Consider the following 26,342-nt stretch of genomic DNA (forward strand, 5'->3'; position numbering starts at 1 on the left):
AATTCAGGCATGAGGTAACGAGTTCCTCGATAAGGACTGTGAAACCTAGGAAGAAGGACAGTAGGAAGGAGACTTGAGTGGAATTAACTATTAAGCTTGTTGACAAATTGGATATGGGAGATAAAGTAAAGAGGAATTTTGAAATGGTCTTATGGTTTCTGGTTTTGAAGTGTTGGGAGTTCAGTGGTTTTGGGCTTAAGGTACACTTGGTAAAGCTAATCTGCATGGAGCTCATAACATTGTAAATACAATGTCATTGCCAGTGGAGGCTCTAGTTTTCTAGACTGCCTGACTCTCAGCATCAGGTGCCACTGAGCTACAGGGTAATTGGTTATTCACTTGTTAAATATGTGAACTGAAGAGGTTTGAGGCTCTAGGGAAGTGGGAAACATTAGCATGCTCATTATAATTGTCAGTTTGACACACATTTGGTATGTGTGAATGCCCAATTTGTTGCTGGTTCTGTAAGATGCTCTTGTGTACTTAGTTTTTTCTGTAACACATTTGGCCATTGTTCCTTGCTTGCTTTTTTTGGGGCATCTGTGATAAGCAATGTCTACCACCTTGCTCACATTCAGTGTTTTACTGTATGAATTGTGGAATCTTTTGTTGTCTCCTTATTGCGTTGTATGTGCTTCCATTTGCTGCTTCTTTTTTTGGGGGGGGGTGCATATTTGTTATTTTTTTAAAATTTATTATTTTTTCTTATGATATGTTAATCACCATAAAGTACATGATTAGTTTTTGATGTAGTGTTCCATGATTCATTGTTTGCGTGTAACACCCAGCGCTCCCTGCAATACGTGCCCTCCTTAATACCCTTCACTGGGCTAGCCCATCCCCCTGCCAAAACCCTCAGTTTGTTTCTCGGAGTCCATAGTCTCATGGTTCATCTCCCCCTCTGTTTTCCCTCCCTTCATTTTTCCCTTCCCTCTCCTAATGATCTCCCTGCTAGTCCTACATTCCACAAATAAGTGAAACCATATGATAATTGTCTTTCTCTGCTTTACTTATTTCACTTAACGTAATCCCCTCCAGTTCCATCCACGTTGATGCAAATGGTGGGTATTCATCCTTTCTGATGGCTGAGTAATATTCCATTGTATATATGGACCACATCTTCTTTATCCATTCGTCTGTTGAAGGGCATCTCGGCTCCTTCCACAGTTTGGCTACTGTGGACATTGCTGCTAGGAACATTGGGGTGCATATGTTCCTTCTTTTCACTACATCTGTATCTCTGGGGTAAACACCCAGTAGTGCAATTGCTGGGTCATAGGGTAGCTCTACTTTTAACTTTTTGAGGAACCTCCACACTGTTTTCCAAAGTGGCTGTACCAACTTGCATTCCCACCAACAGCGTAAGAGGGTTCCCCTTTGTCCACATCCTCTTCAACATTTGTTGTTTCCTGCCTTGTTAATTTTTGCCATTCTAACTGGTGTAAGGTGGTATCTCAATGTGGTTTTGATTTGAAGTTCCCTGATGGCTAATGATATTGAACGTTTTCTCATGTGTCTGTTAGCCATTCATACGTCTTCTTTGGAGAAGTGTCTGTTTATGTCTTCCGCCCACTTTTTGACTTGATTATTTGTTTTTTGGGTGTTGAGTTTGAGAAGTTCTTTGTAGATCTTGGATAGCAGCCCTTTATCTGTAATGTCATTTGCAAATATCTTCTCCCATTCCGTGTGTTGCCTCTTGGTTTTGTTGACTGTTTGCTTTGCTGTGCAGAAGCTTTTTATCTTGATGAAGTCCCAAAAGTTCATTTTTGCTTTTGTTTCCCTTGCCTTTGGAGATATGTCATGAAAGAAGTTGCTGTGGCCGATGTTGAAGAGGTTACTGCCTGTGTTCTCCTCTATGATTTTGATGGATTCCTGTCTCACATCGAGGTCTTTCATCCATTTAGAGTTTATCTTTGTGTATGGTGTAAGAGAACGGTCGAGTTTCATTCCTCTGTATATAGCTGTCCAATTTTCGCAACACCATTTATTGAAGAAACTGTCTTTTTTCCGTTGGGTATTTTTTCCTGCTTTGTCTAAGATTAGTTGACCCTAGATTTGAGGGTCCATATCTGGTCTCTCTATTCTGTTATATGTGCCTTTTTTTGTGCCAGTACCATGCTGTCTTGGTGATCACAGCTTTGTAGTATAGTTTGAAACCCTTCAGAGTGTAGGGATAGAGGTTATATTCCTCAATTTCATAAAAACCATCTAAGAAAACCCCTCAGCGAATATCATTCTCAATGGGGAAAAGCTGAGATCCTTTCCCTTAAGATCAGGAACACGACGAGATGCCCACTCTGGCCATTATTGTTCAACGTAGTACTAGAAGTCCTAGCAACAGCAATCAGACAACAAAAAAGAATAAAGGTATTCAGATTGACAAAGAAGAAGTCAAACTGTCTCTCTTCACAGATGACATTATACTTTATGTAGAAAACCTAAAAGACTCCACCCCCAAAATACTAGAACTCATACAGCAGTTCAGTAATGTGGCAGGATACAAAATCAATGCACAGAAATCAGTTGCATTTCTATACACTAACAATGAGACTGAAGAAAGAGAAATTAGGGAATCCATTCCACTTACAATAGCACCAAAAACCACAAGATACCTTGGAATAAACCTGACCAAAGGGTTAAATGATCTATACTCTAGAAACTACAGAACTCTGATGAAAGACATTGAAGAAGACACAGAACGATGGAAAAACATTCCATGCTCATGGATCGGAAGAAAAAACGTAGTTAAAATGTTTATGCTACCCAGAGCAATCTTTACTTTCAACACCATCCGGATCAAACTACCCATGCCATTTTTCAAAGTGCTGGAACAAACAATCCTAAAATTTGTGTGGAACCAGAAAAGACCCTGAATCACCAAGGAAATGTTGAAAAAGAAAAACAAAGCTGGGAGCATCATGTTGCCTGATTCCATTTGCATCTTAACAGTCTATACTCCAACTTTGATTCATTAAAATTTCTATTGAAGTTTTTAGTAACCTTTTTATTTCTAAATCCAGTAGGCCTTTTTCAGTTTTATTTTGTTTGACTACACTGCAGCACTTAACACTTACTAACCGCTACCTCCTTGAAACGTTTTTTTTTCTGATTCAGAGACCACAACACCATGGTTTTCTTGGTTTCTCCCCGGCCTTCTTCTTGGACTCTTCCTTTTTTTTCAAGTCAGATTTATTAAGGTACAACTTACATACAGTAAAATTCTCCCTTTTAGTGTACAGTCCTATGAGTTTTGACAAACATGAGTTTTTTAACCACAACCATAGTTAAGATATAGAGCAGTTCCATCAACCCTAAAAGTTTTCTAGACCCTTTTGTAGTCAACCTCTCCCACTCCCGGCCCATGGAAACCCCTAATTTGTTTTCTGTCCCTATGGTATTGTCTTTTCCAGAAAGTCATGTAAGTAGAATCATATTGTATGTAGCTTTTTGAATCTGGCTTGTTCCACTAATCATATTGCATTCGAGCTTCATCTCTGTGTGTCTGTTCATTTCTTTTTATTCCTGAATGGCAGTCTACTATATGGATATACCATGGTTTGTTTATTCAGCAGATGGACGTTTATGTTTACAGTTATTAATGAGTATGAATTAAGCAACTGTGAGCATTCATGTATAGGATTTTATCTGAACATGTTTTTATTTTTCTTGGGTAAATACATATGAGAGGGATTGCTGGGTTTTATGGTTTTATATATAACTTAATAAGAAATTTCCAGTTTATTTTCCAAAGTGCCCTACCACTTTGCATTCTTGCAAAAAGGAGAGAGAGATAGAGTGGGGGTGGAGGGGCAGAGGTAGAAGGAGAGAGAGAATCCGAAACAGACTCCCTGCTGATGGTGGAGGCTGATGCAGGGCACGAGCTCAGGACCCTTAGAACATGACCTGAGCTGAAATCAAGAGTTGGCCGCTTAACCAACTGAGCCACCCAGGCACAGCTGCCTCATTGTTTTTTCTTACTTGCATTGTAATTTTTATCCATTAATTTACAAATATTTGTTGAGTTGCTATTTTGTGCCAAGTACTGTTTAGGCACTAAGGATACAGCAAGAAACAAAGCAGAAAAATCTCTGTCTTCATGGCAGCTTTTATTCTGAAAACTTACAACTCCACTTATCTTTTCTCAGCTCCACAAACATATATCCAGCTGTCTTCTCAGACACATCATTTGAAATACCTCATAGATACCGCAAAGCCGATAATCTAACACTGAATTCATCATTTCCTGCAATCTGCCCCTCTCGTATTTCTCTTCTTAATGAATGATGTCATATCCACTTAGGAGCTCAAGCTAAAAACCTAGGCAATATTATTTAGGCTTTATTCTCCTCACCTCCCGCATTTAATTACTTATTAAACCCTATTGATTTTATCTCACGAATGTATCTCTCAATTCCCTCTGCCACTTTCCTAGTTCAGGCCATCATTAGGTGAGTGCAGTAACTTCCTTACCAGCCTCCCTGACACCAGTCTGCAGTCCATCTACCCTACAAACTTTTGGCCACACTGTACCACCATTCTCTTTCTAAAATGACAAATCTGATTCTTCTCTCCCATGCTTAATACCATATGATTTCACTCATATGTGGAATTTAAGAAACAAAACAAATGAACAAAGGAAAAATAAAGAGATAACCTAAAAAACAAACTTAAAAGATTTTATTTGAGAGCAAGCAAGAGAGCACAAGTGGAGGGGGGGCAGAGAGAGAAGCAGACTCCCCACTGAGCAGGGAGCCCTATGTGGGCCTCGATCCCAGGACCCCGGGATCATGACCTGAGCCAAAGTCAGACTCTTAACTGACTGAGCCACCTAGGCACTACTAAAAAACAGACTCTTAATATAGAGAACAAACAGGTGATTACCAGAGGGAAGGTGGGGGGGGGAAATGGGTGAAATAAGTGAAGGGTATTAAAAGTACACTTACTGTGATGAGCACTGAGTAATGTATAGAATTATTGAATCACTATATTCTATACCTGAAGCCAATACAACATTGTATGTTAACTGTACTGGAATTAAAAAAAAACAAACCTGATGGCTCTGCATTAACCTCCAGGTAATTCCAAATTCCTAACATTACTAAATTTCTAAACATTGCTTGGCACCTCCTTTGATTAGTTTCTTTAATAACCCTGCAGTGTCCTATATAGATGTGCTAGAACTATTTTAAGTTCGCTGAATGTGCTTCTGCATGTATAATTTACATTTCCTGGAACATCTCAACCCCTTTATTGGTACTTATGCCTAGCAAAACCTAACTATTCTCAGTAATTGTCCTACTGGCTAGTGAGATGTTTTCGTGTGTTTTTGAAGTGGAGAAGGAAACTTGCTTAATTAAACTGGCGTTGTTTCTCTTATAATGGTACCACATTGAAGTGACAATAGGGAATTGGTTGGTCAGAGAACATAACTATTATTTTCTTGGCTTAGGGTTGGACGTAGTAGATGGCATCAAATCATTCATTTGATTTAATCATATAATAGATATGCATTGAGCACCTACCATGTACAAGAAACTGCTGTGCAGTGCTGTGGTGCATTCAAGGAAAGGTAATGTCCAGCAAGAGAGGCTTCTTTGGGTCGAGGGTTTCAGTGAGAAACAGTGTTGTCACTTGCTTGGAGCAGTCTAGGTTAATAGGCATGTTCTGAAGTTCTCGGGGATTTTCTCTCTCTTTTTTTTTTTTTTTTAAAGATTTTATTTATCCATTCGACAGAGATAGAGACAGCCAGCAAGAGAGGGAACACAAGCAGGGGGAGTGGGAGGAAGAAGCAGGCTCATAGTGGAAGGAGCCTGATGTGGGGCTCGATCCCAGAACGCCGGAATCACGCCCTGAGCCGAAGGCAGATGCTTAACCGCTGTGCCACCCAGGCGCCCCCCCCTCTTTTTTTTTTTTTTAAAGAAGCAAGGTAATTACCATCTCAGAGTTGTTATGGCAACCATGGTGTAATCTAGAATTTTCTTTTAAACACTTTCTCTCCCTATGGTTAGAAAGTTAGATAAATTATTAAAATTTAAAAAATGGCACAGTAAGCTAACATATTCTTTCTGAGGGATGAGGAGAAGAGATGGAGGTAGTAGGGAAAAGGTAAGTATAGGAAGAAAACTGACTCTCAGTATATAGTTACATTAAGTGGACTGTGACTGATTAGTAGTCCTATATCTCCAGGACTGGGAGTTAGCTCAGGTAATGAAACCAGCTTCTGTTGGCATCATTTAGTGCTTCTAGAATTTTGAATCTTAAACGCAAATTTTCAAGGGAACTGCACCCTTAGAACTCTGAGGACTTTCTGACCCAAACATAGACAATCCCTCAGCAGATACTAGGGCTGTCAATGTGTGGATCTTCCTGTTACCTATTTATTAGGAACCTATAAGGCAAGCAAAACCTTGGCAACATGACAAAACAACAAGAAATACCAATTGTTTGCCCTGTTCCAGGGACCTGTACTAGGTACTTTACATGCATTTTCTCTTACAATCCTTCAGTAACCAATGAGATTCATAATATTCTTATGTTATAGTTGAAGAAATATCTATAATAACTTTTTTAAGACCATATTGCTAGTAGTGGCAGAGCTAGAAGGACTTAGCTTTGGCTTGAGTACTCATATTCTTAATTACAAACCCAAATTATTCCTTGTTTCTTGTGATAAAGACCTATTTTTAGTGATTGTGTGTGTGTGTGTGTGTGTGTGTGTGTGTGTGTGTGTGACATTAGTTGCTTCAAATTCAGTTTTGGGTATGGAATAGAATTTAGATATAATTAACATTGAATTTTTTATTTTGAAAAATGAGTAGAAAATGTTCAGTTTTCTCTCATCTTTCAAAGCTTCTGTATTTTAATGCATTTTATTAAATTTTTTAGGCAGTTGAAAAAATGATTCTCTCTGAGCAGAAGGCTACAGTGTTTTATTACCTATTGGAAGATTAGTTGTTAATGCCATTCTTTGGCCTTTTAATTTTCAATACAGAGCATCAAAATTACACATCATCACTCCCAGACAAGGGAATCACTCTCTTTTCCACTGTATGGTCTGAGATTCTCATGGAAATACTATGGTAGGCTCAGGTTTGGTGAACAAAGAGACAGGAAGGATTTCTTAGAGAGAGGTTGAATTTTTGTCATTTTGAATAAGGAAGAGTATATTAGCTCTTAAATGATGATGTTCTGGGACCTAGGCCAGAAGGAATTTTAAAAGAGTATAAAAGCAGGGGCACCTGGCTGGCTATCATAGGAGTGTGTGACTCTTGATCTCAGGGTCATGAGTTCGGGCCCCACGTTGGATGTAGAAATTACTTAAATAAATAAAACTTTTTATTTATTTTTATTTTTTAGAGATTTTATTTATCTGAGAGAGAGTGAGCGAGAGAGAGCACAAGCTGGAGGAGGGGCAGAGGGAGAGGGAGAAGCAGACTCCCCGCTGAGCAGGGAGTCCGACAGGGGGCTCGATTCCAGGACCCTGGGATCATGACCTGAGCTGAAGGCAGTTGCTCAACCGACTGAGCCACCCAGGTGCCCCTAAATAAAACTTAAAAAAAGAGTGTAGAAGCAGTTTTTTGTTATTCTCTACACAGTGAATTAGAGCAAGGGTATTTTGTAGATTTGTCTCATGCTTGACAGAAGGCAGAGGGCTCTTTACATGTTATGTAAAATTAATGTGATACAAGTAGGGCAGGTTCAAGCAAGGTAAGGTGTGTAATCATTGATGGGATGGGGAAATGGTCTTTGAATTATTCCTAAAATTGTCTCTGTCACTCTTCTTTTTTGCTACCATTTGCGGTTTTCTTAGGTCACTGGACCTATTTGGGCTGGGGAGAGCAGCAGAGTACGTAAGAAATTGAATTCCTTATACTTTTCTTGATTTTACCCTGTAACACACTCCCTCTGAACTATGAAGCTGGATGTTCATGCATACAAGCGTATATAATTCCACTCCCATCTCCTCCCCTACTTAAATCTCAAAGACCATTACATGCAGTGGAATGTTATATCCTTTCTTGCTGGGTTTTTTGAAGACTGTGTGTGTGTGTGTGTGTGTGTGTGTGTGTGTGTGTGTGTAGTGGAATGTTATATCCTTTCTTGCTGGGTTTTTTGAAGACTCTGTGTGAGAGAGAGAGAGAGAGAGAGAGAGAGGGAGAGAGAGGGAGATTGAGAGAGGGAATATCAAACCAAAGTCCCAGTTATAATCTTGGCACTATCTCTAGATTTTTCCTTCCCAGAGATAAGTAATATCATCAACACCTAGTGTAGGAAACCCTCTCCCTTGTTCTCTTGGCTAAGGGGTTCAGTGACTAGAAGAAGTTTCCTTCTGGAAATTTACTTTTGTGAACGAGAGACTGAGGACATGGTTTGACTTTCCTTGAAGCAGCCCGGGTAGGCTAGAGGCCATCTTCATTCTAGAGCTTTGAGAGTGGGCAGTCAGTTCTTTCCAGCAAGATCCACAGCCTTAGGCTGATATTATTGGCTGTGTTACCCATCTTACAGGGTGTTTGGTTGAGTCCCAGTACTTAGGTATCCACCAGGTGCTAAGAGGGACCAAATTTTTTGTTCCATCACTGGAATTTCTTATAAATATGTACTTTCTGTGATTTGAATCCTTAGTGTTTCCACTAGGGAATTGCTCAAAGGCAGCCTAAGAGAGCTGAGATAATTTAAGGTTTTCAAAGAAAAAATTAAGCTATGAAAAAAAATATGGTTTGAATTCTCTTTCCTTTTTTCTCAGGCTGATAAATTTCTACCTGTATTCTGGATTTAAAGACAGGGATTCAATCCAGGAGCACTACATAACCAGAAAGCCTCATTGTTCAGTATTTCATTCAGTATTGTTTGAGTGCCTGCTCTGTACCTGGTCCCATTTTTGCCCCGGATTAGATTACTCTCCCCAGGTTTATTTTCTATCATTCCCTTCCATGTCCTTTTATGTACCTGCCAAATGAGCTACAAAGTGTTTCTCAAAAATATATATAGCCTTTCTCACTTTTGGGCTTTTATTCATGCCATTGTTTTTATCCAGATTCTAGAAGGTATTTCCCCTCCCCCTCCGAACTTCACCTGTTGAAAACCTACCAGTCTTTCAAAGTTGTCTCCTTCATAAATCTTTCCCTGCTCACCCTAACAGGAAGTGACCTTACCTTCAACTCGTATAGCATTTGGTTTGTACTGTTCTCATGATATTTACTTCCTTGTATTTGTATCCATATTTTCTCTCTCCTATTAGACTGATTATATACTCTGAATCTTCTGTGTTGTTTAGCCTTGTACTTAAAGGTACTCAGTAAATACTTGAATGAGTTAATTTTCCCAGCCTTTTAGTTTTCCAGGGGATTTTCAATTTTTGCCCTCAACCTAGCCCACAAGTCCTCCTTAGGCTACGTAACCAAACCTATGCTTAGGTTCTTTTTCTCAGTGAAGCCAGGTGTTTTCTGTTTCAGCTGCAGTGGTGTGGAGTACATTAGAGCCAGTAAGGAATTGTCGCTTCCACACTGAAAGCACAATTCTTTCATTCAAGCCTTTTCTTAATTTCCCTTGTTAGTTTCTAATCAGCCTTGGTGGTGCCAGGAGGTTCTTTCTAGGGAGATAGGGATGATGTCAGGGTTCAAACTCTGGTCTTTGCCCTCATCTGCCTTTTTTCTGTTTCTCTTCTTTGTCTCACCTCACTTTTTTGTATTTCCTTTTTCCTGTCCCCTCCTACTTTTCATATTCTCTTCTACTTCTAACCTCTTCTTTTCATAAGCACTCTGTTTCTTAATATTTGCCTTTTATTCCTTTAGTATAGAATTGTCAGCTTTTAGGAAAGTTTTGGAGTATTCGTCCCCTTAGCCTAGCAAAATAAAAAAGGAGAGCATTATTTAGGAGTAATAGGTCAGATGCAGTGGAAAACTAAGGGTCTGTCCAATGTAGTTTCTGGCTCTGCATCGGGGTCTTCTAACTCTGGCTGAGCTACTCTCTCCTGGCCTCATAATCAGTGGAATTGTCTATTGCAGCTCCCTCTTTGGTTCTCTGGGTTATGTGTTCATACTTCTGCTGGAGTTTAAGTAGAATTTGGCTTTGTCTCCTTTGTTGCCCCTGCCCTCTCATCTGTATGCATGAAAAATCCATCTGACTTCTTCACAGTGTCTCCTTCTGTGGGTTCAGAAAGAATTAAGTCTGAAAGACATACTGGTTTTTGTCCCTTGATCCTTTCTTTCTAGTGTTCAGAATAACAAATGCATCAAGATCTGAAACCAATGCCCCTGAATTCTTTTTTTTCCCTAATATGTGAGCAGAATGCTTTCTGAGCAGAATGCTTTACATCCCCTATTGTTTGACTAGTACCCTTCCTGACCACTTGAAGGTTAGTCTCTCTCTCTCTTTTTTTTTAATACTCTTATGTATTTTTTTAAGATTTTGTTTATTTCAGAGAGAGAGAGAGAGAGAAAGAGAGCCCGAGCAGGGGGTGGGGCAAAGGGAGAAGCAGACTCCCTCCTGAGCAGGGAGCCCGATGATGTGGGGCTTGATCCCAGGACCCTGGGATCATGATCTGAGCCGAAGGCAGACTCTTAACCCACTGAGCCACCCAGGTGCCCCTAGCCTCTTACTCTTCCTCTCCTGAGGTTCTGATCACTCTCCTTGCCTTACGTTCACATATTGCCTTAAACTCAAAAGGGAAAAACTCATGAGATCGTCTGCCCACACTCCCCGCTATACCCACAGTGTTGTCTAGAACCTAGTGTTCAAATATTCTTTGTTGCTTGTAAAAGCCACAGGTTTGTGCCCCCTTGTCTTTTAGTGGAATTATTATCTACCAGGTAGTCTGATGTGCAAGCCAAGGTGTCATTTTCCCTTTACCTTCTATTTGTCCCCATGTTTTATCATTTATCTGGATTTCTTTTTCTAGTTCATCATTTCTTTTCCATTTCCACTGCGTGGATGCAGGTTCTTAATCTCCTGCTTGAGTGATTGTGAAAGCCTAGTCTTATGGTCTTCAGAAGGCTCTCACTGCCTACATAGCTACCAAGATTTTTTTTTAAAAAGATTTTATTTATTTATTTGACAGAGAGAGCCAGCGAGAGAGGGAACACAAGCAGGGGGAGTGGGAGAGGAAAGCAGGCTCCTAGCGGAGAAGCCTGATGTGGGGGCTCAATCCCAGAACGCTGGGATCATGCCCTGAGCTGAAGGCAGACGCTTAACGACTGCACCACCCAGGCGCCCCGTAACTACCAAGATTTTTTTTTAAAAAATTACTAATATGAGGAGTTCATCATCTGCTAAAAGTATCTCAATTTTGGGATAATGGATGTTCCTTTTCCTCACTAAGCCAATAGGAAATTGGCAAGACAGGACATCTGGGACCTTGTTAATTATACGCATATGGGGTTGGTATCAGAAATGGCTTCTCTATAAAATAAACCACAAAGTGCTATTAGGTTGAGCTCCCTTTCCAAGTACAATGTTAAATATTTTTATTTTTGTTTGGAGCAGGATTTATAACCATGTCCATTTTAGTTAACATCATGAATAAAACTAGCAGTCAGGTGCCGGCCTGAAAAGCAGAAATAATTCTATGAAATTATAGTCACTCTTGTTAGATAAACTTGGCGGCATTGTCAGCAGGATCCTATTGGTAGTGCTTATGTTTTCCTCTTCTCCTTCAGTGCAGACTTTGGATGGAAATTCTGAGCCCCAGGGTGGAGGTACTTGATAGGATTGTTAGAAAAACCTGTTGTTGCAGTGAGACAATAAGACTGCTACTGTTCTGGGACACCTCCCTGGCTCAGTCAGAGGAGCATGTGACTCTTGATCTTGAGGTCATGAGTTCCAGCCCCACAATGGGTGTAGAGCTTACTTAAAAAATATTCCAAATAAAATTTGACATAGTACTTTAAAAAAGACTGCTACTATTCTTAGTAGTATCTAGAACTTTTGGTTCTTCAGAGCCTTGGCTTTTCCCTTCCTGATTATTTGACCATTTTCTGATGTTGGACCTGCTTAATTGGTTCAGCCATGTATTTTTTAAGTCTAGAAACAGCAAGAAATGAAAGTTTCTCTTCTGCCCATCTGATGAGAGTAGAGGAATAGAATCTATGACATTTAAAAGCAGATTTTCACTAGAGTTATGATAGCTAGAGAATCAGAATTCCAGAGAATTCTGCATTGGGAAAATACAATTTGGAACTCCTCTAAGAATCAACACTAAAATGAAAGCAAGGGTCTTGTTTCATTTAATAAGGAAAGAAACTTGTGAGTATTAACTGATACAGTTTTGCTCAAGGGTTTGAGGTCACTTGGCTCACGTGCAGCTCACCTTGCTCCTGTTCTCAAGGTCTAGGTTTGTGGCTACTTAAGTCAGAAGCAGAAAAAACTCTAAAGAACTAAATAAAGCTGGGATGCTTTGATTGACTGTGTTTATTCCACAGCTTTTGAAGATCCTGACAGTGCCGTTGATGACCGAGATAGTGACTATCGCAGTGAGACCAGCAATAGCATCCCACCTCCTTACCATACGACTTCCCAGCCCAACGCTTCTGTGCACCAGTTCCCTGTGCCAGTGCGACTGCCACAGCAGCTGCTACTTCAGGGCAATTCCCGAGATTCCTGCAATGACTCTATGCAAAGTTACGATCTTGATTATCCAGAGCGGCGGGCCCTCAGGTGGGTATTAGAAACAAAGCACTTTCTCTTCCTTTTATGTAGTTTCCAAGATGCAACTGACAGTATTTGGATGCTTTAACCTGAGGTGGTACTAGAACTTTAACAGTACGATAGACCAAGCTACAGCCATTTTGTATAGATTCCCAGTCTTCTTTTTTCTCTTCTGTACATTTCTGTCATTAATATTTCTCTTTATGATCAGTGATTCTCAACTGGTGAAAGAAGGCAAACTTGGGGTGGATGACTGAAAAAAACCAGCTCATGCCTCTGCCCAGACCAGTGATTCTGATACACTATTCACCACAATTAAAAAAAAGAAAATCACAGATGTTAAATGTTTGGGTCATCCTTCCTACCTAAATATTTCCCTGGGAACTTCAGATGATCTCTTCATAGCAGATTCAGTACTTTTGCTGTAATTTAAAAAAAAATTTAAATATATAAAACATTGACATGGTTAAAAAAGTGTTAAGGTACAATATAGCATTACAGCAAAGAATGTCCCACCCGCACCTGTCCTCCTCCACTCTCTCCCCCTCCTATCTCCTAGTTCTCACACCACCCTTGTTTGTTTCTTATGTGCCCTTTCCACAGACTACTGTCATATAATTTATGAGAATAAAAACAAATATATACATATATGCTCCTCCTTCTTGCCCCACTTTAAAAAATAATTCAAACAAAAGTTGGAAAAATATTACATTAACACCCATATTCATGTTGCCTAGATTCATCAATTGTGTTAACATTCTGGCACATTTACTTTTTATTTCATTCTCTCTTAGATTGTGTCATTATTCTGTTTCCTCAACATTTTATCCATTGATTTTAGCAACCATTGATGATCCTTGCTTGAATCAATTATTGGTTGGAGGTTAATACTTTAAAAACCATTCCAGTTTAGCTCATACTTTTGGTTGCTAAAATTCACCATACCATAACATGATATCATTTCTTTTTGCTCATTTCACCAAACTGGTGAATATTTATCCTGACCCTCAGATGGTTGCCTACCTGTTAGACAACATCCTGTCTCAGTTTACTATCATCTCTGAAAATATTTTCAATGAATTTTTTCACATATCAACCATCACATAGAATTTTTACTGATTATAATCTGATTCTAAAAAAGAAACATGCCAGGAATCCTACTGTAGTTGGTCTCTACGCCTTGCTGGTTTATTAGCTGAATATTTGTATTTTTTATTTATTTGATTTTAGTTGTTTATATTGTCCTACTTTAAGGGAAAAAAATAGCAAAAAACCCACTACTTTTGGCCCTCTTTTCCCTCTGTATTTATAAGCATTAGATGTAGAGGCCAGCAGTAATAGTGGCACATCAACCTAAATGACTACATACTCTTCTAGAGCACTGCATTTTTCCCAATTATTACCCTATTACTATTTTGGTGATTTTCTGGGCTACTGCTATAATAATACTTAGAAGGGCATTAGTGATATACTTTTTTTTTTTTTTTTAAGATTTTATTTATTTATTTGACAGAGAGAGACAGCCAGTGAGAGAGGGATCACAAGCAGGGGGAGTGGGAGAGGAAGAAGCAGGCTCCTAGCGGAGAAGCCTGATGTGGGGCTCAATCCCAGAACGCTGGGATCATGCCCTGAGCTGAAGGCAGACGCTTAACGACTGCACCACCCAGGCACCCCAGTGATACACTTTAAAGTGTAAATTTTTTGCTAAAAATTTTTTAATTGATCCCATATAAATTTGATTTTACTGTATCAGTATATGAAATGAGGTTAAAGAGTATTTTTCATCTCTGGCAGAGAAAAAAATTACAATTATTTATTTGAAAGGAGCACATGAACAAGAGAGAGCACGAGGTGGGGAGGGGTAGATGGAGAGGAAGAAGTAGACTCCCCACTGAGCAGGGATCCTGAAGTGGGGCTCCATCCCAAGATCCTGGGATCATGACTTGAGCCAAAGGCAGACACTTAACCTACAGACCCACACAGGCACCCCCAAAATTACATGATTTTTAAGTAACCTTTTATCATTGACATTCTTAAATTTTGAAATGATTTATCCTTCAAAAAGTTTTGAAGATATTTTATCACCAGCATTGATTTTTAAACTTCTCTCTTACTGTAGATACCAAGTTCTTGGAGATGGTCTAAGTCCTTAAGTTACACAGTTTTTTAGGAACAACATTTAAAATCCTAAGAGAACAAACATGTTCTTAGTATCTGCTGGTAAATTAGAAGTGTGAATATAAATAGCTTCATTCACTACAACAATGGCTATCTATTCATTTAAGTTGAAGTATAAAGAGTTCTAGGCTAGAGTTAGTTTAGTTTGAGTTTTTGAAGATACTGGACAATAGTGAAATTGCATGTAAAAAAACAAATTGGATTTCTTTGCTCAACCAAATGGGCTTTTGCCTAATGAATCCAGAATAACTGGAAACTTACATAAATTATGTAAAAATACATAATTTGAGGTTTGACAGTAGGGTTGGACTTTGTTAGATATATTGCCAAAGTGTCTGTAGTGTTGAGAGGGGTCAAAAGAATATCTCTTGAAGTTTATTATCAATATCTCTTCAAGTCTCTCTGGAAGACTTTTAGTGACTAAGTGACCAGTATGATCTTGTTTCTGTTTCCTAAATAAATACAATTGGATGTTAAATCTGTACAAGAACATACTGAGCTGGTAAGCTCCTAGTCTGCAGGTCCTCTGTATACCCCTACTTGAGCACATAGGAAGCAGGCAGTTTCTAATCTTACTGAAAGAAAGGTCAGGTATCTTATGTATTTATTGACTTAAGTTGGAATGTAGCTTCTAGTGTTAAAATCAGTATAGGGAAAGATATTCATTTCACTGTGATCCTCAATGCATATATAGCTTTTAGGTTTGACAAATTATAATGCTTTAAATAATTGTTCTTGTCGGTACTCTAACAAGGTTTGACTTCTGATAGTCAAAGATTATTTTTATTATGTATATATATTTTTCTTTTTAAAGATTTATCTGTTGATGAGAGAGAGAGAGGGGGAGAGAATCTCAAGCAGATCTGTGCTGAGCTCAGAGCCCAACTTGGGGCTCAATCTCATGACTCTGAGATCATGACCTGAGCCAAAATCAAGAGTTGGATGCCTAACCAACTAAGCCACCCATCTACCCCTGTATTTTTTTCTTTTTTTAAAAGAGATATGTTTGACCATATTCTTGGCTATACTGTGTCAAATAATAACTTTCAGCAAGTTAACAGCTTGACTTTTCGGACCCAATTAAACCTAGTTAATCAACAAATTTGGGTTTTTTGAAATCCCTTGATATATTTTTATTGAATATTTAATAGTTCTAAGCTTGGGCATTGCAAATACATTCTAAATATTGAGGAAACATGTTCATTTTTGTTGTTTCTTTCTTAGAAAATAAAAGGATCCTAAAAAGCTCCTGGTAGCAAGTACCTACGGTTATTACTATAGCTATTCTTTTTCTGATGTGGAAAAACTATTTGACTAAGTTGCTTTAATACTGATTTAAGAACATACAGATTTCTTTATCATATTTTTTCAGTCTGAATGGTTTTTGTCATATTGACAATTTTATTTTAATTTTCTCATTTAATTGACAAATTTATTTTAATTTTAATTTAGAACGTGCACTAAATTATATAATATGTTTCTTCCTTTTCCCTGTTTCTTCTCTTTCCTTTGCCTTACTATTCCTCCAATTTTATCCCTTTACATCAGACAAGGTTTGCAGGCCAAAAATGACAAAATTAGGATTATTTCAGCTTTCTCTGATGTTGACTATGAAGAGCAAGAAAGTATGTATGAGGAGATAGAGGGAAAGGTATCACAAGAGTTTCTAGAAAGCAGTAACATAAACTTAAAGGAAGCAGAAGTAAAAGAAATTAGAACTCTTTCAAAAACTGATAAATATTACAGCCAACAAGAACAACTGAAGTATAAGAATTGGAAAAAGATACCATCTCAGGGTCAAGAATCTGAATATTCTACTGCCTTTAATTTTGACCTTAAGTTTGAAACATCTGTGTTCTCCAGATATCCTCAAAAATACGATACAACAGATAGGAGAAGGAAAAACAAACCCTTACACCATCATTTTGGAGACAGTGAAACAAGACAGTATGGTGATAGATCACGAACTAAGACTGACTTCAAAAGTACATATCCTAACGCTGAAAATTGTAACATTTGCTACATTGAAAAGAAGAAACAAAATTATCCAATTTTGCGCCCTTACAGAAATGGTTTTGTGGTTAAGAGTGGCATGTGGACCACTAAGTTGCAAAATCATGATTATGATCTTTCTGGTTGTTTTAAGAACTGTGAAAAGTCATCTGGCTTACACCAGCATGTCACTAATTCCACTCCATTAGATATTCTTGAAGATTCTGCTAGCAGTACTTCTGATGAACTTCTGAGTTCTCCTCTTACTGATAAACAGGAAGGTTTACTGTCACCAACAAGTCATCCATCCAATGTCCATCATATTGAAGGCTTACGTGAAGAATATCTTGTCACAAGTCCAGCATTCTCATTACCAAGGGTGAATTGTGATGCAAACACACTTGGAGATCTATCTGGGTGCCCCATGGAAGAGATGTCCCTTTCCTCTTTTGAGGAACCCAAGAAGGACTATGTTGATACAATGGATGAGCTTCAGTGTTTGGTAGAAACAGTGTCAGAATATTTGGCAGAGAAGGAAGAAGAGATTAATAGATTTGGTTCCCTTTCAAAAACTAAAAAATCACTTAAACACAACAGTACTGTTGATAATGCAGAACAGAGAATGCTTGGGGATCAATTACCACCTTCAGCCATTGTCAAGAATGACAAGGACAAGGCCGTCTCTTTCCCTGAGCTGAATGGAGTGAAATGTGCTGTTGGTTCTTTGTTCAGTTCACTCACAGAAAAAGTGGGTTCAGGCACAAAGCATCTAACAACCTCTGTGGAAAAGCTGGTTTCTTTAGTTCCAGAGAAAACAGAAACTCTTAATCAAATAGAGACAATTAATTCAGGATCTAAACCCAGCGCCAAGTCAGTACTGGGGAAGGATCTTTCCATGCAGTCTCCATTATCCTCTCAAGTAGTTGATAATAAGGATTTTGGCAGAAATGACAAAACCTCTGGAAATGAGCACACAGGTAGTAAAACTGGAAATTTAAGCTTTCAGGATGTAACAGAGACTATTGGAAGGAACTCCACTCCACAGAGTCAGAGTTCAGTTATAAAGTCTGTTTTTAGCATGCTAAATCCATTAAAGATCTTTTCAGAAAAGGTTGAAACCAAAAAGGATGATGACCGGAACAAGCCAACAAGAAAGGAAAACTTTATTGCATGTAGATCAGAGTCAAATCAAAGGGAAGACACTCTTGGCAATAACAATAGTATCATCACTTTAGATAGGAATGATGGAGAAACTACAAGCTCAGCCCAAATGCCCACAAATGAAGATTTGTTGTTGTCTTCCCAAGTGGCCAATGAATCTTCAAACTTAGGCGATTCTGCAAATAAAAAAGATGTTATTGAGAGTCTCTTGGAAAGAAAACCCTGTACAGATCTGTCTCTGTTACCAGATCAATCAAAAATATGTGCTAAAGACACTCCAGGACAACCTTGTATAACTGGCAGTAGAACTGCAAATGAAGAGTCTTCTTCAAAGCCATTAGAGGGGGACAAAGTTACTAGTGATGATGATTTTCTTGAGCCACTCAGAAAATCATTCAGCCAGTTTTTGCTCACTTCACCTGAGACCTGCTCAAAGGGAACTTTATCAGAATCTATGAAAATTCACCAGTTGGAGGAGGATGGGTGGGAGGGGGACCCTAAGAAAGATGGACATTCCTTTTCCTTTAGGGGAAAACTACATATTCCATTTTTCAGAGTTCTTAGTCATTCTGAAAAGCAGCAGGATTTAAGAGAGAAAGGAAGCATTTTTCCTTTGTTTAAATTTCCTTTCACTGACAGCTGTGTCACTGTCAGTGACCAGAGTTTTCCTGACTCAGCAGTAACCATTGATGAAGAGATCCAAAGAAACTGCCATGAAAATGCCAAACTTAGTTTAGTAAAATTTAGTTCAGTTCCAAATATTCATAATAATTTAGGGAAATTTGATGATACAGAAACATTTAATAAAAATGACCAAATAAATTGTCCTGAAGATGACACACTTAAAATAAAGTCTAATTCAGCTCCAATTATTAATAATGATCTTGGGGAATTTGGGAATATAGAGAAATTAAATTCAAGTGACCACACAGCAGTAGATAACTGTCAGAGAGATACCTCAGCCATCCTTGGAGTTGTGTCCAAAGAATATATTCCTTCAGATACTTCAGAAGAAAGTGAGACTCTTACACAAATGGCATCTTTAATAGTATCAGACTGTTCATTAGCATTTACTTCTACCATTTCAAAATCCACCTTGGTTAATGAAATTAATGAAGACAGACTTGTAGATAAATATTCCAAGAAAAGAACCCAAGGAGGAATCCTTTCTGGTCTGTTTAACAGGTTTTCTTCTCTTGAAAATTTGTCTAGTCAACAAGAATTAAATTTGAAGAGTGATGATTCTCATAAGAATAATACCCCAGGCTTACTCTCTGGAATATTTAACCTGATATCCAATAACAGTGTGATTGATTGTAAACCAGATGAAGCAAAGTCCATGTCTTTAGGCAACATAAAAAGTTTGAATGGAAATAAACATTTATCCTTGGATGAGATCCCTGTTACTTCATGTGTGACTTCTGAAAACCAAAAGAACCATGTTGAAAAGGAAGAGACATCTGGCTTCCTAAAAAGCTTTTTCTTTTTACCTAAAGAAGATATACCATTATCTGATGCTTGGGTTGATAATCGTCATTGCCCTCCTACATGGAAAAACCAGCAAAAAGAAAAGAATTGCCCCTCTTCTGAGAACAGGGTATTTTATTGTGCTCCAGGTGCTCAGCAGGGCCTCTTAGAGAAATCCTTGACTGAGAGGCTGACACCACACCATGTTCTTAAGGCGAAAATACATGAAAATTCAAACAAGTTAAATCCGCCTATGTTAAATGCTAACATTCTTAATATATCAAACCACTATCAGGCTTTTGAAGAGATGAATAATCTTTTCTGTTATGAATGGAACTCTGATATAAAAGATTTCTCCAAAAATTCCAGAAAACTTCAGCCAGTTTATTTTATGTTGAATCAGAATACATTCCCATCAGGTGATGTTTTCTTGTGGCCTGACTCAGAAAATTCAGCAATAAATTTTTGCCAAAAGGATCAAAATGCAAATGTCTTGGAGTGGAAAACAAATCCAAACGGTGTCATTTGGCATGACTTACCATATGAATCATTGGACCAATTAGCATTTAATGTAGATAACTTATTAGGAAGTGATACGTGGGCAGCTCACTCATTATACGGAAATTCTTATTTTCCAATTAATGAGACTAAGAGTTCACTAGAAGAATTGCCCTTTGACTTAAGTTGTTCCTCAGGTTATGAGAAGACTACATGTTCCATGGTTGATCAAGAATTATTAAGAATGGATGAAAACTTTGTTTTTTCAAGTGTTGGTTATGAATACCAGGAATGGTTGTCATGTTTTGAAAGCGGAGTGTGGTGGCCATCAGAAGATGGAGATTATGGATATTATGTGTTCCATGATGGTCAGTATATGTATTATCTCCTCACTGATTCAACTGGGCAGTATGCATATTTATTCATACCTGATTGTTCTTATCAAGAGGATTTGAATTGTTTACAGACAAATGATCTGTCAAGTATTATGTTGGATGACAGCATTATTTCTGCCTATAGTTTTAAGGAAGATGAATTATTCTGGTGTGTTGAAGAGGAACCAATTGATGACCCTCTTGATTTATCTGTAGTTTTGCCAAGAAGTGAGGGACCAGTGTATCTAAATTTAGAAACCTTTTCACAAGTACTTGAAGAATCAAGTTGTGACCAAAAGGATCAACCTTTAGATTTTTCAGGCTATAATCTTCAGAAATTTAAAGGAAATTTTGGATCTTATGAAGAAAGGGTGTGTGGTTCTGAAGACTTTGAATATATATTGGATCTCAGAAATAAGTCCCAAACTATTGGAAATCGCAACGTAAATAAAAATCATTTTATAGAAGGAGATAAGAACCTGTCTCTAGCAAAGGATTCATCAGTTTACCCTTCTGGTTTACATTGGGTTCAGTCTTCCGAAGAAGCTACCTCTTTGGATCATCCTGAAAATATGACTAACAGTCCACAGCAAACAGGAGAAATGTCATCATTGAACAACATGACTTCATTATTTTCTGCTTTAGTTGGAAATACTTTGTATTTGGTTGAGAATGAATCCTTAGAGTCTTTGGTCATGAAGAAAATGGATCAGCAGTCAGACTTAGCAGAGCTCACAAATGATGGTCTTCAGTCATTAATCTTGAATAAACAATTAGAGAGCAACTTCCAAGATAAAGAAGAAAGTCTTCTCAAGAAGGGTTTAGAAAGACAAATAGTATCCAATGTTCAGCAACCAGAATTTACTGAAAGTATGAAGCAGGAATTCCCTTTAAATAAAAGTTTTTGTGCAAAAAAACAAAGTTTGTTAAAATCTGTTATCCAGGTAAGCCAAACAACTGCTCAGGCTGAATCAGGTATAGAAGATAATGAAATCATTATGGTTGAGTCTGTTTCAGTTCCTCTTGCATCACAGTTTAGTAGGGATGAACCTAAGAACTGTGAGCTTCCTCCGGACCAGTCTTCCAAAGAGTCTGAGAGAACATTATTTAAAAGTGCGTTGAAACTCTTTGGTCGGGGAGAAGACTCTTCAGTAAGTACCGTATCAAATGAAAAACAGGCATCTGGATTTTTGAACCTCTTTAAAACCCAGGTGAATAAAGAAGGACCACCAAATTTAGAAAAGAATGGTTATAAAAATAGAAAGATACCCTCTCAGCAAAAGAATGAATCTCCTGGTGTCTCAAATTTTTTTGGTACCCTTGGGGATTTATTTAAAACCAATGCATCTTCTATACAGACAACTGAAAATATGTCTGTTTCTTCATTGGTTAATAAGGATGAAGTCAAACCAAGTCCTGATCCTGCACAGCTAATTAGCCAGGATGTTGGGAACTTTTCTGCTACACCAGTTGCCTCTAAAAGGAAGGTTCGAATTAGGAGTCTGAACAAGCAGATTACTATTGATGACAGTGGGCTAAAAGAACCATTGACTAGGGATATACAGAGTAATAATCTGACTGAAAAAGAGGTACCTTCCAGAGACCACCGAATCCAGCAATCACCAAATCAGTCTTTCTCAGCAAATTGTCTTGAAGAGTATTCCAGAGATTCTTCAATAGAAACTAGTGGTGTGTCTACAGTGACAGAAGTTTCAAGAAGTAATAAATTATCTTTTGATATTCCGAGCCCAAGAAATTCAAAGGAACAAGATCATTTTTCCAACCCACACTGGAGTTTTTCAACTCCCACAACCTCTCCATCTCAACCAGAGTTTCCCACCAAAAAGAGTATGTTTTCTTTCCTGACTGGATCTGAAAAATCTGAGAACAGAGCCTCTGCTACTCTACCAAGAACCAAATCTCAAGCAGAAGGGCTATTTACACTTCCTTCCTTTTTTTCTACTACTAACTCAAGCAGCAAGAAGAATGTCTCTCATAATAGCTCTTTTAGTTTCTTCAACTTATCCTTTTTGGATGGAAAGCAGCAGACTCCTGAGGAAAAACACAGCCTTTCAACTGTTGCTCCAGTGACTTCCCAGCCCTGTAAGAAACCAAGTGTTTTTGTAGACATAGGTGGCACAATGACTGGAGAAGGTTCCAGTGGCAATAGAGATAGCATAGTCCAGCAGGTAGTTCATGAAGAGCAAATGGCTCCTGGTGTTTCCATTAGCCACACCATTGAGGTTACTTCCCTTACAGGTGAGCTCAATGTAGAGAAGGACTATCAGGGAAAACTAGATTCTAGTAATGGACTAGGGACATCTTTAGCAGATTTCCAGATGAATCAGTTGCAAAATGACATAGTTCCTCATTCACCAGAATTTCAGGCACAGACTGAAACACTGCTCATTGGTCCAGAGACCCTTGGGGTAGCTCCTTATGAAGAAGAGCCTTTCGTACAGGAAGCCTTCTCGAGTGGCTCATTGGCCAAGTCTTTTTCACATGATAGTCATTTGACTGAAAGGCTCAACAATTCAGACACTTGTACTAACCACCACCAAAATGAAAGATTTACTAGTGACCCCTTAAACTTGCCATTAGAAAAGGCCCCTGATGGTGTCTTAACACAGATCCCGGAGCCAACCTCTCCCTCTGTGGAGCCAGGGTGTACAAAGCACCTCCAGAGCCAAGAGGCAGATAAAGAGGAAGACAAATCAATGTTGGGCTCTTCAGTAGAGGTGCTTTCAGGGTTTGTGACAAAAGTGAAATCTTTCTCTGAGTGCTTAATTGAACCTCCCAAAACTTTCTCTGGACTTTTCTCCCCTCCTAAACCGCCAAAGAAAAACTCCTTTTTCTCTCTTTCTTCTGGTACATCATCTCAGTCCCTCAAAGGTGAGTTACTTGGAATTTTTAAAAGTCCCAAACCAGAGACATACAAACAAGAATCACCTATCCCAGCTACTCCATGGCCTCAAAATGGTAGTTGCAGAGATACTGTAGGATCAGTACCTCCAGAAAATTTGTGGAGAGAAGCTTCCTCTCCAGCACTCAATTCAGAATCTACTCTCAGTGACTGTACAATGACTGTAGTTAGTGCAAAGTCAGACTCAGAGACCCTGACAGATGATACTAAACTAACAACTGAAATGGAAAACAATAATATTCCTGACCATATTCTAGAACCCCAAGATTCTGAAACAATTGGGGCTGTACCTTCTGTTTCAGGGGACGATACTGGGCAAGGAGTATTGTCTCTGAGTGATGAAGGAGACATGGGATTGTTGCAGGGCACAGACACAGAGGCATCATTGGAAGCAGAGCATATTCCATTGCCATCACATTTGGATTCAGATTCTACCTGTACTGCCAAAGAGCTTCCTCCTCCGGTTCAGCCACCTATTCCTCTTGAAGCAAAGCCAGCTATGCAGTCCGCCTCTGCAAACCAAGACTTGGAACTACAGGCAACCAGTTCACTGGAAACCAGTACTCCACTGTTCAGTGAGGCAAGTGTTAGCCAGAGTGCCACACCAGAAACCCAAGGACACCTTTCTCACCCTGTGCTGGAGGAACCTGCGCTTTGTGCCAAAGAAAGTTACAGGAAACTTGATACCCAGAAAGATCTACCTGCAGTCCCCCAGAAAACAGAGCAGCCAAGATCTCATTTTGAGATCCCAAACATGACCAATTGGCCAAAACTCCATTTCCCATCCTCTGCCACTGACTCTGGGAAACCACTGAGCTCTTTCTTTTCCCCATCTCCTTCCTCTGGCGATAGAGCAGCCGAGCCTGGTTTAATGGCCAGTTTTAAAAAGTTGTCAACTCTGTTTGAGGGAGGTAGTGAGGGGAAAGGGAATATAATGGCAAGTGATCTAAAACTAAGGTTTGGAAAGAAGCTGGATCTTTCATTCACATGGCCAAAAGAGAACAAAGGGGGCCCTGAACAAACACCTGCAGAATCCTCTTCTCCAGCTTTGGTTATCAACAGTGATCAGGATTTTAATGCTAGGGAGGCTGACAAAGCTTTAGAGTCTTCTCAAATGTCTGAGGCTAGTGCTGAGCCAGTTGCTCAACCCTCTGGGACCTCTGAGCTGCAGGAGACCAGGCCAAGTACATGTGCTTATGAGCTTTCAGGGCCTGGAGAAATGGAAGACCAGCAGGAAGTTTCAGCATCAGGAGAACAGTGGGTTTCCAAAGGCAAGCTTTCTAGCTCCACCTATCCTTCAGGAAGTCATAAGGAAGAACACAGCACTGTCACTGAGGTACTTCACCGGCTGGAAACACAAAAGGAGGAGGTGATGCCTGCTAGCACTGACTCTCTTTCAAATGTACAGCAGCCAGTTACTCTCCATGGCATCAAGGAACAAAAGACCAACAAAAGGTTGTTCTCAACCTAAGCATCATAAATGATTTTAAGGAATTGACCATTTATGATGCAGTGACTTAGTGGTAGTTTAATGGTAGCCTGTTTTTAATTTTTCCTATGTCTTTCCTAACATCTGAGCTTCATGTTAACTAGGGGTTAAGTTACAAGAAATAATGGATGGGTCTTCTCATCCCCTCCCCTCTCTCTAGTGCCAAATGTAATTCATTTATTGGGGGTAAGAACTTACTGCTAAAAGAAAGGCTGAGCCCTGGGATTTACTCACTCTGGTTTGCTCTGCCTTGTGTAAAGTAGAATGGAGAATGGAGGGCAGGAAGAGGCAGAAAGTAGTAGTGTGGCATGTATTAATTACAACCACATGCTAGGCTAGGATGCTTCCTTGGGCCTTCAGCACTTATATCTGTACTAGCTGGGAAGAGATCTACTGTGCTTTGCTTTTCCAAGTCTTCTAAGATGCTTTCTCCAGTGGCAATGAGGTTATTAAGTAAAATGCAAGATGCAAAGGTTGAGATAATTTATATTCTATATCCTATTCCACATGGATTTGCATAGCTTCTTCCAGTCTTTGCCTTTTCATACCCTTAAGACTGGCATCTGGTATGTGCTTTGAGTAAAGTGTCATACGAGCTTAAGGCTGTCATTTGCTGTAGTTCTTTATTCTGGAGCATTGTACAGGGTCCATGTGGAAAAGATCCTGTTATTCCCCTAAGAAGAAGCACCATATATAGTACAGCTTAAGAATGTCCAAACCTGTCCAAAGGGGCTGGTTTTAGAGATCGTGTGTGTGTGTGTGTGTGTGTGTGTGTGTGTGTACACGTGTGTTAGGAACTGTCCACAACAGTGACCTGGTACCTGTCCTGCTGCCATGGGACAAAGGATCAGAAATTAGCCTGAAAAGACCAGGTAATCAGGAGGAACCGTAGGGAAAATATCCCTGGGAAACAAAATAATGATTTATCTTCATTTAGCCAAGGGTAAACATAAGCCCTTTAGTTAAAGGCTTGACTCTGTGGCAAGGAAATTCTTTGTCCTTTTGCATGGAGGCTTTCTAGCAGGTTACTGGAAGTGAAAGGGGGGCCCCTGACTTAGGATAGAACTATCCATATGAACTGGGATAGATCTTATAGATCATCACCTGGAACCTCTATCTGAAGTAGAACTTACTGCCTTAAATTCAGTATACGGCTCAAGGGAGTAACTTGTGGCTGCCGCTCTTCTTTCTAATCATGATTCACTGCCACTTTCTCTGCTATAGGTGCTGTCTGTCATAGCAGGGGAACAAATTTCCTTTCTGGGTATGGAAATCAGGTATTGAGAAAGGGTTGGGCTGGCCGCTCTTCAAATATAGAAATGCATTAGTATGGTCCTGACCCAGATCCTGCAGTTGGATTTTGTCCACTTTATCCCAAACAAGCCATGTCCTGAGAGCAACTCAGTTACAGGTAGGCAAGTTCATCTTTGGGACATTCTCTATGCTGCCAGGGGTATCACTGTAACGTTCATGTTGATGAGACCATTCCCCAGAGGAATTTTTTTGGTCATAGATTTCATCTCCTAATGGTTTCCATTACCTCATCATGCAGATAGCTGAGAGATAATTGAAGGAACATCTCTAACCTCCTTTGCTCATCCTAAGGAACAGACATTCA

General features: G+C 39.1%; 1 protein-coding gene across 5 annotated transcripts in view; it reads left to right on the forward strand.

The window, feature by feature from the left end:
* The window catches only part of UNC13B (unc-13 homolog B), a 220,767-nt gene that overhangs the window by 105,176 nt on the left and 89,249 nt on the right, over window positions 1-26,342 (forward strand). For 2 of the 5 annotated variants that reach the window (XM_019809869.2, XM_002929194.4), the window contains exons 8-9: window positions 7,811-7,846; window positions 12,417-12,651. In XM_019809869.2, the coding sequence (XP_019665428.1) occupies window positions 7,811-7,846; window positions 12,417-12,651 (271 nt within the window). Of the gene's footprint in view, window positions 1-7,810; window positions 7,847-12,416; window positions 12,652-16,683; window positions 24,691-26,342 lie in introns of all 5 variants that reach the window. The other 3 variants (XM_019809870.2, XM_019809871.2, XM_034664078.1) reach the window with 2 other exon arrangements.

Source organism: Ailuropoda melanoleuca, chromosome 7 (assembly GCF_002007445.2).
Source record: "Ailuropoda melanoleuca isolate Jingjing chromosome 7, ASM200744v2, whole genome shotgun sequence".
NCBI lineage: Eukaryota > Metazoa > Chordata > Mammalia > Carnivora > Ursidae > Ailuropoda > Ailuropoda melanoleuca.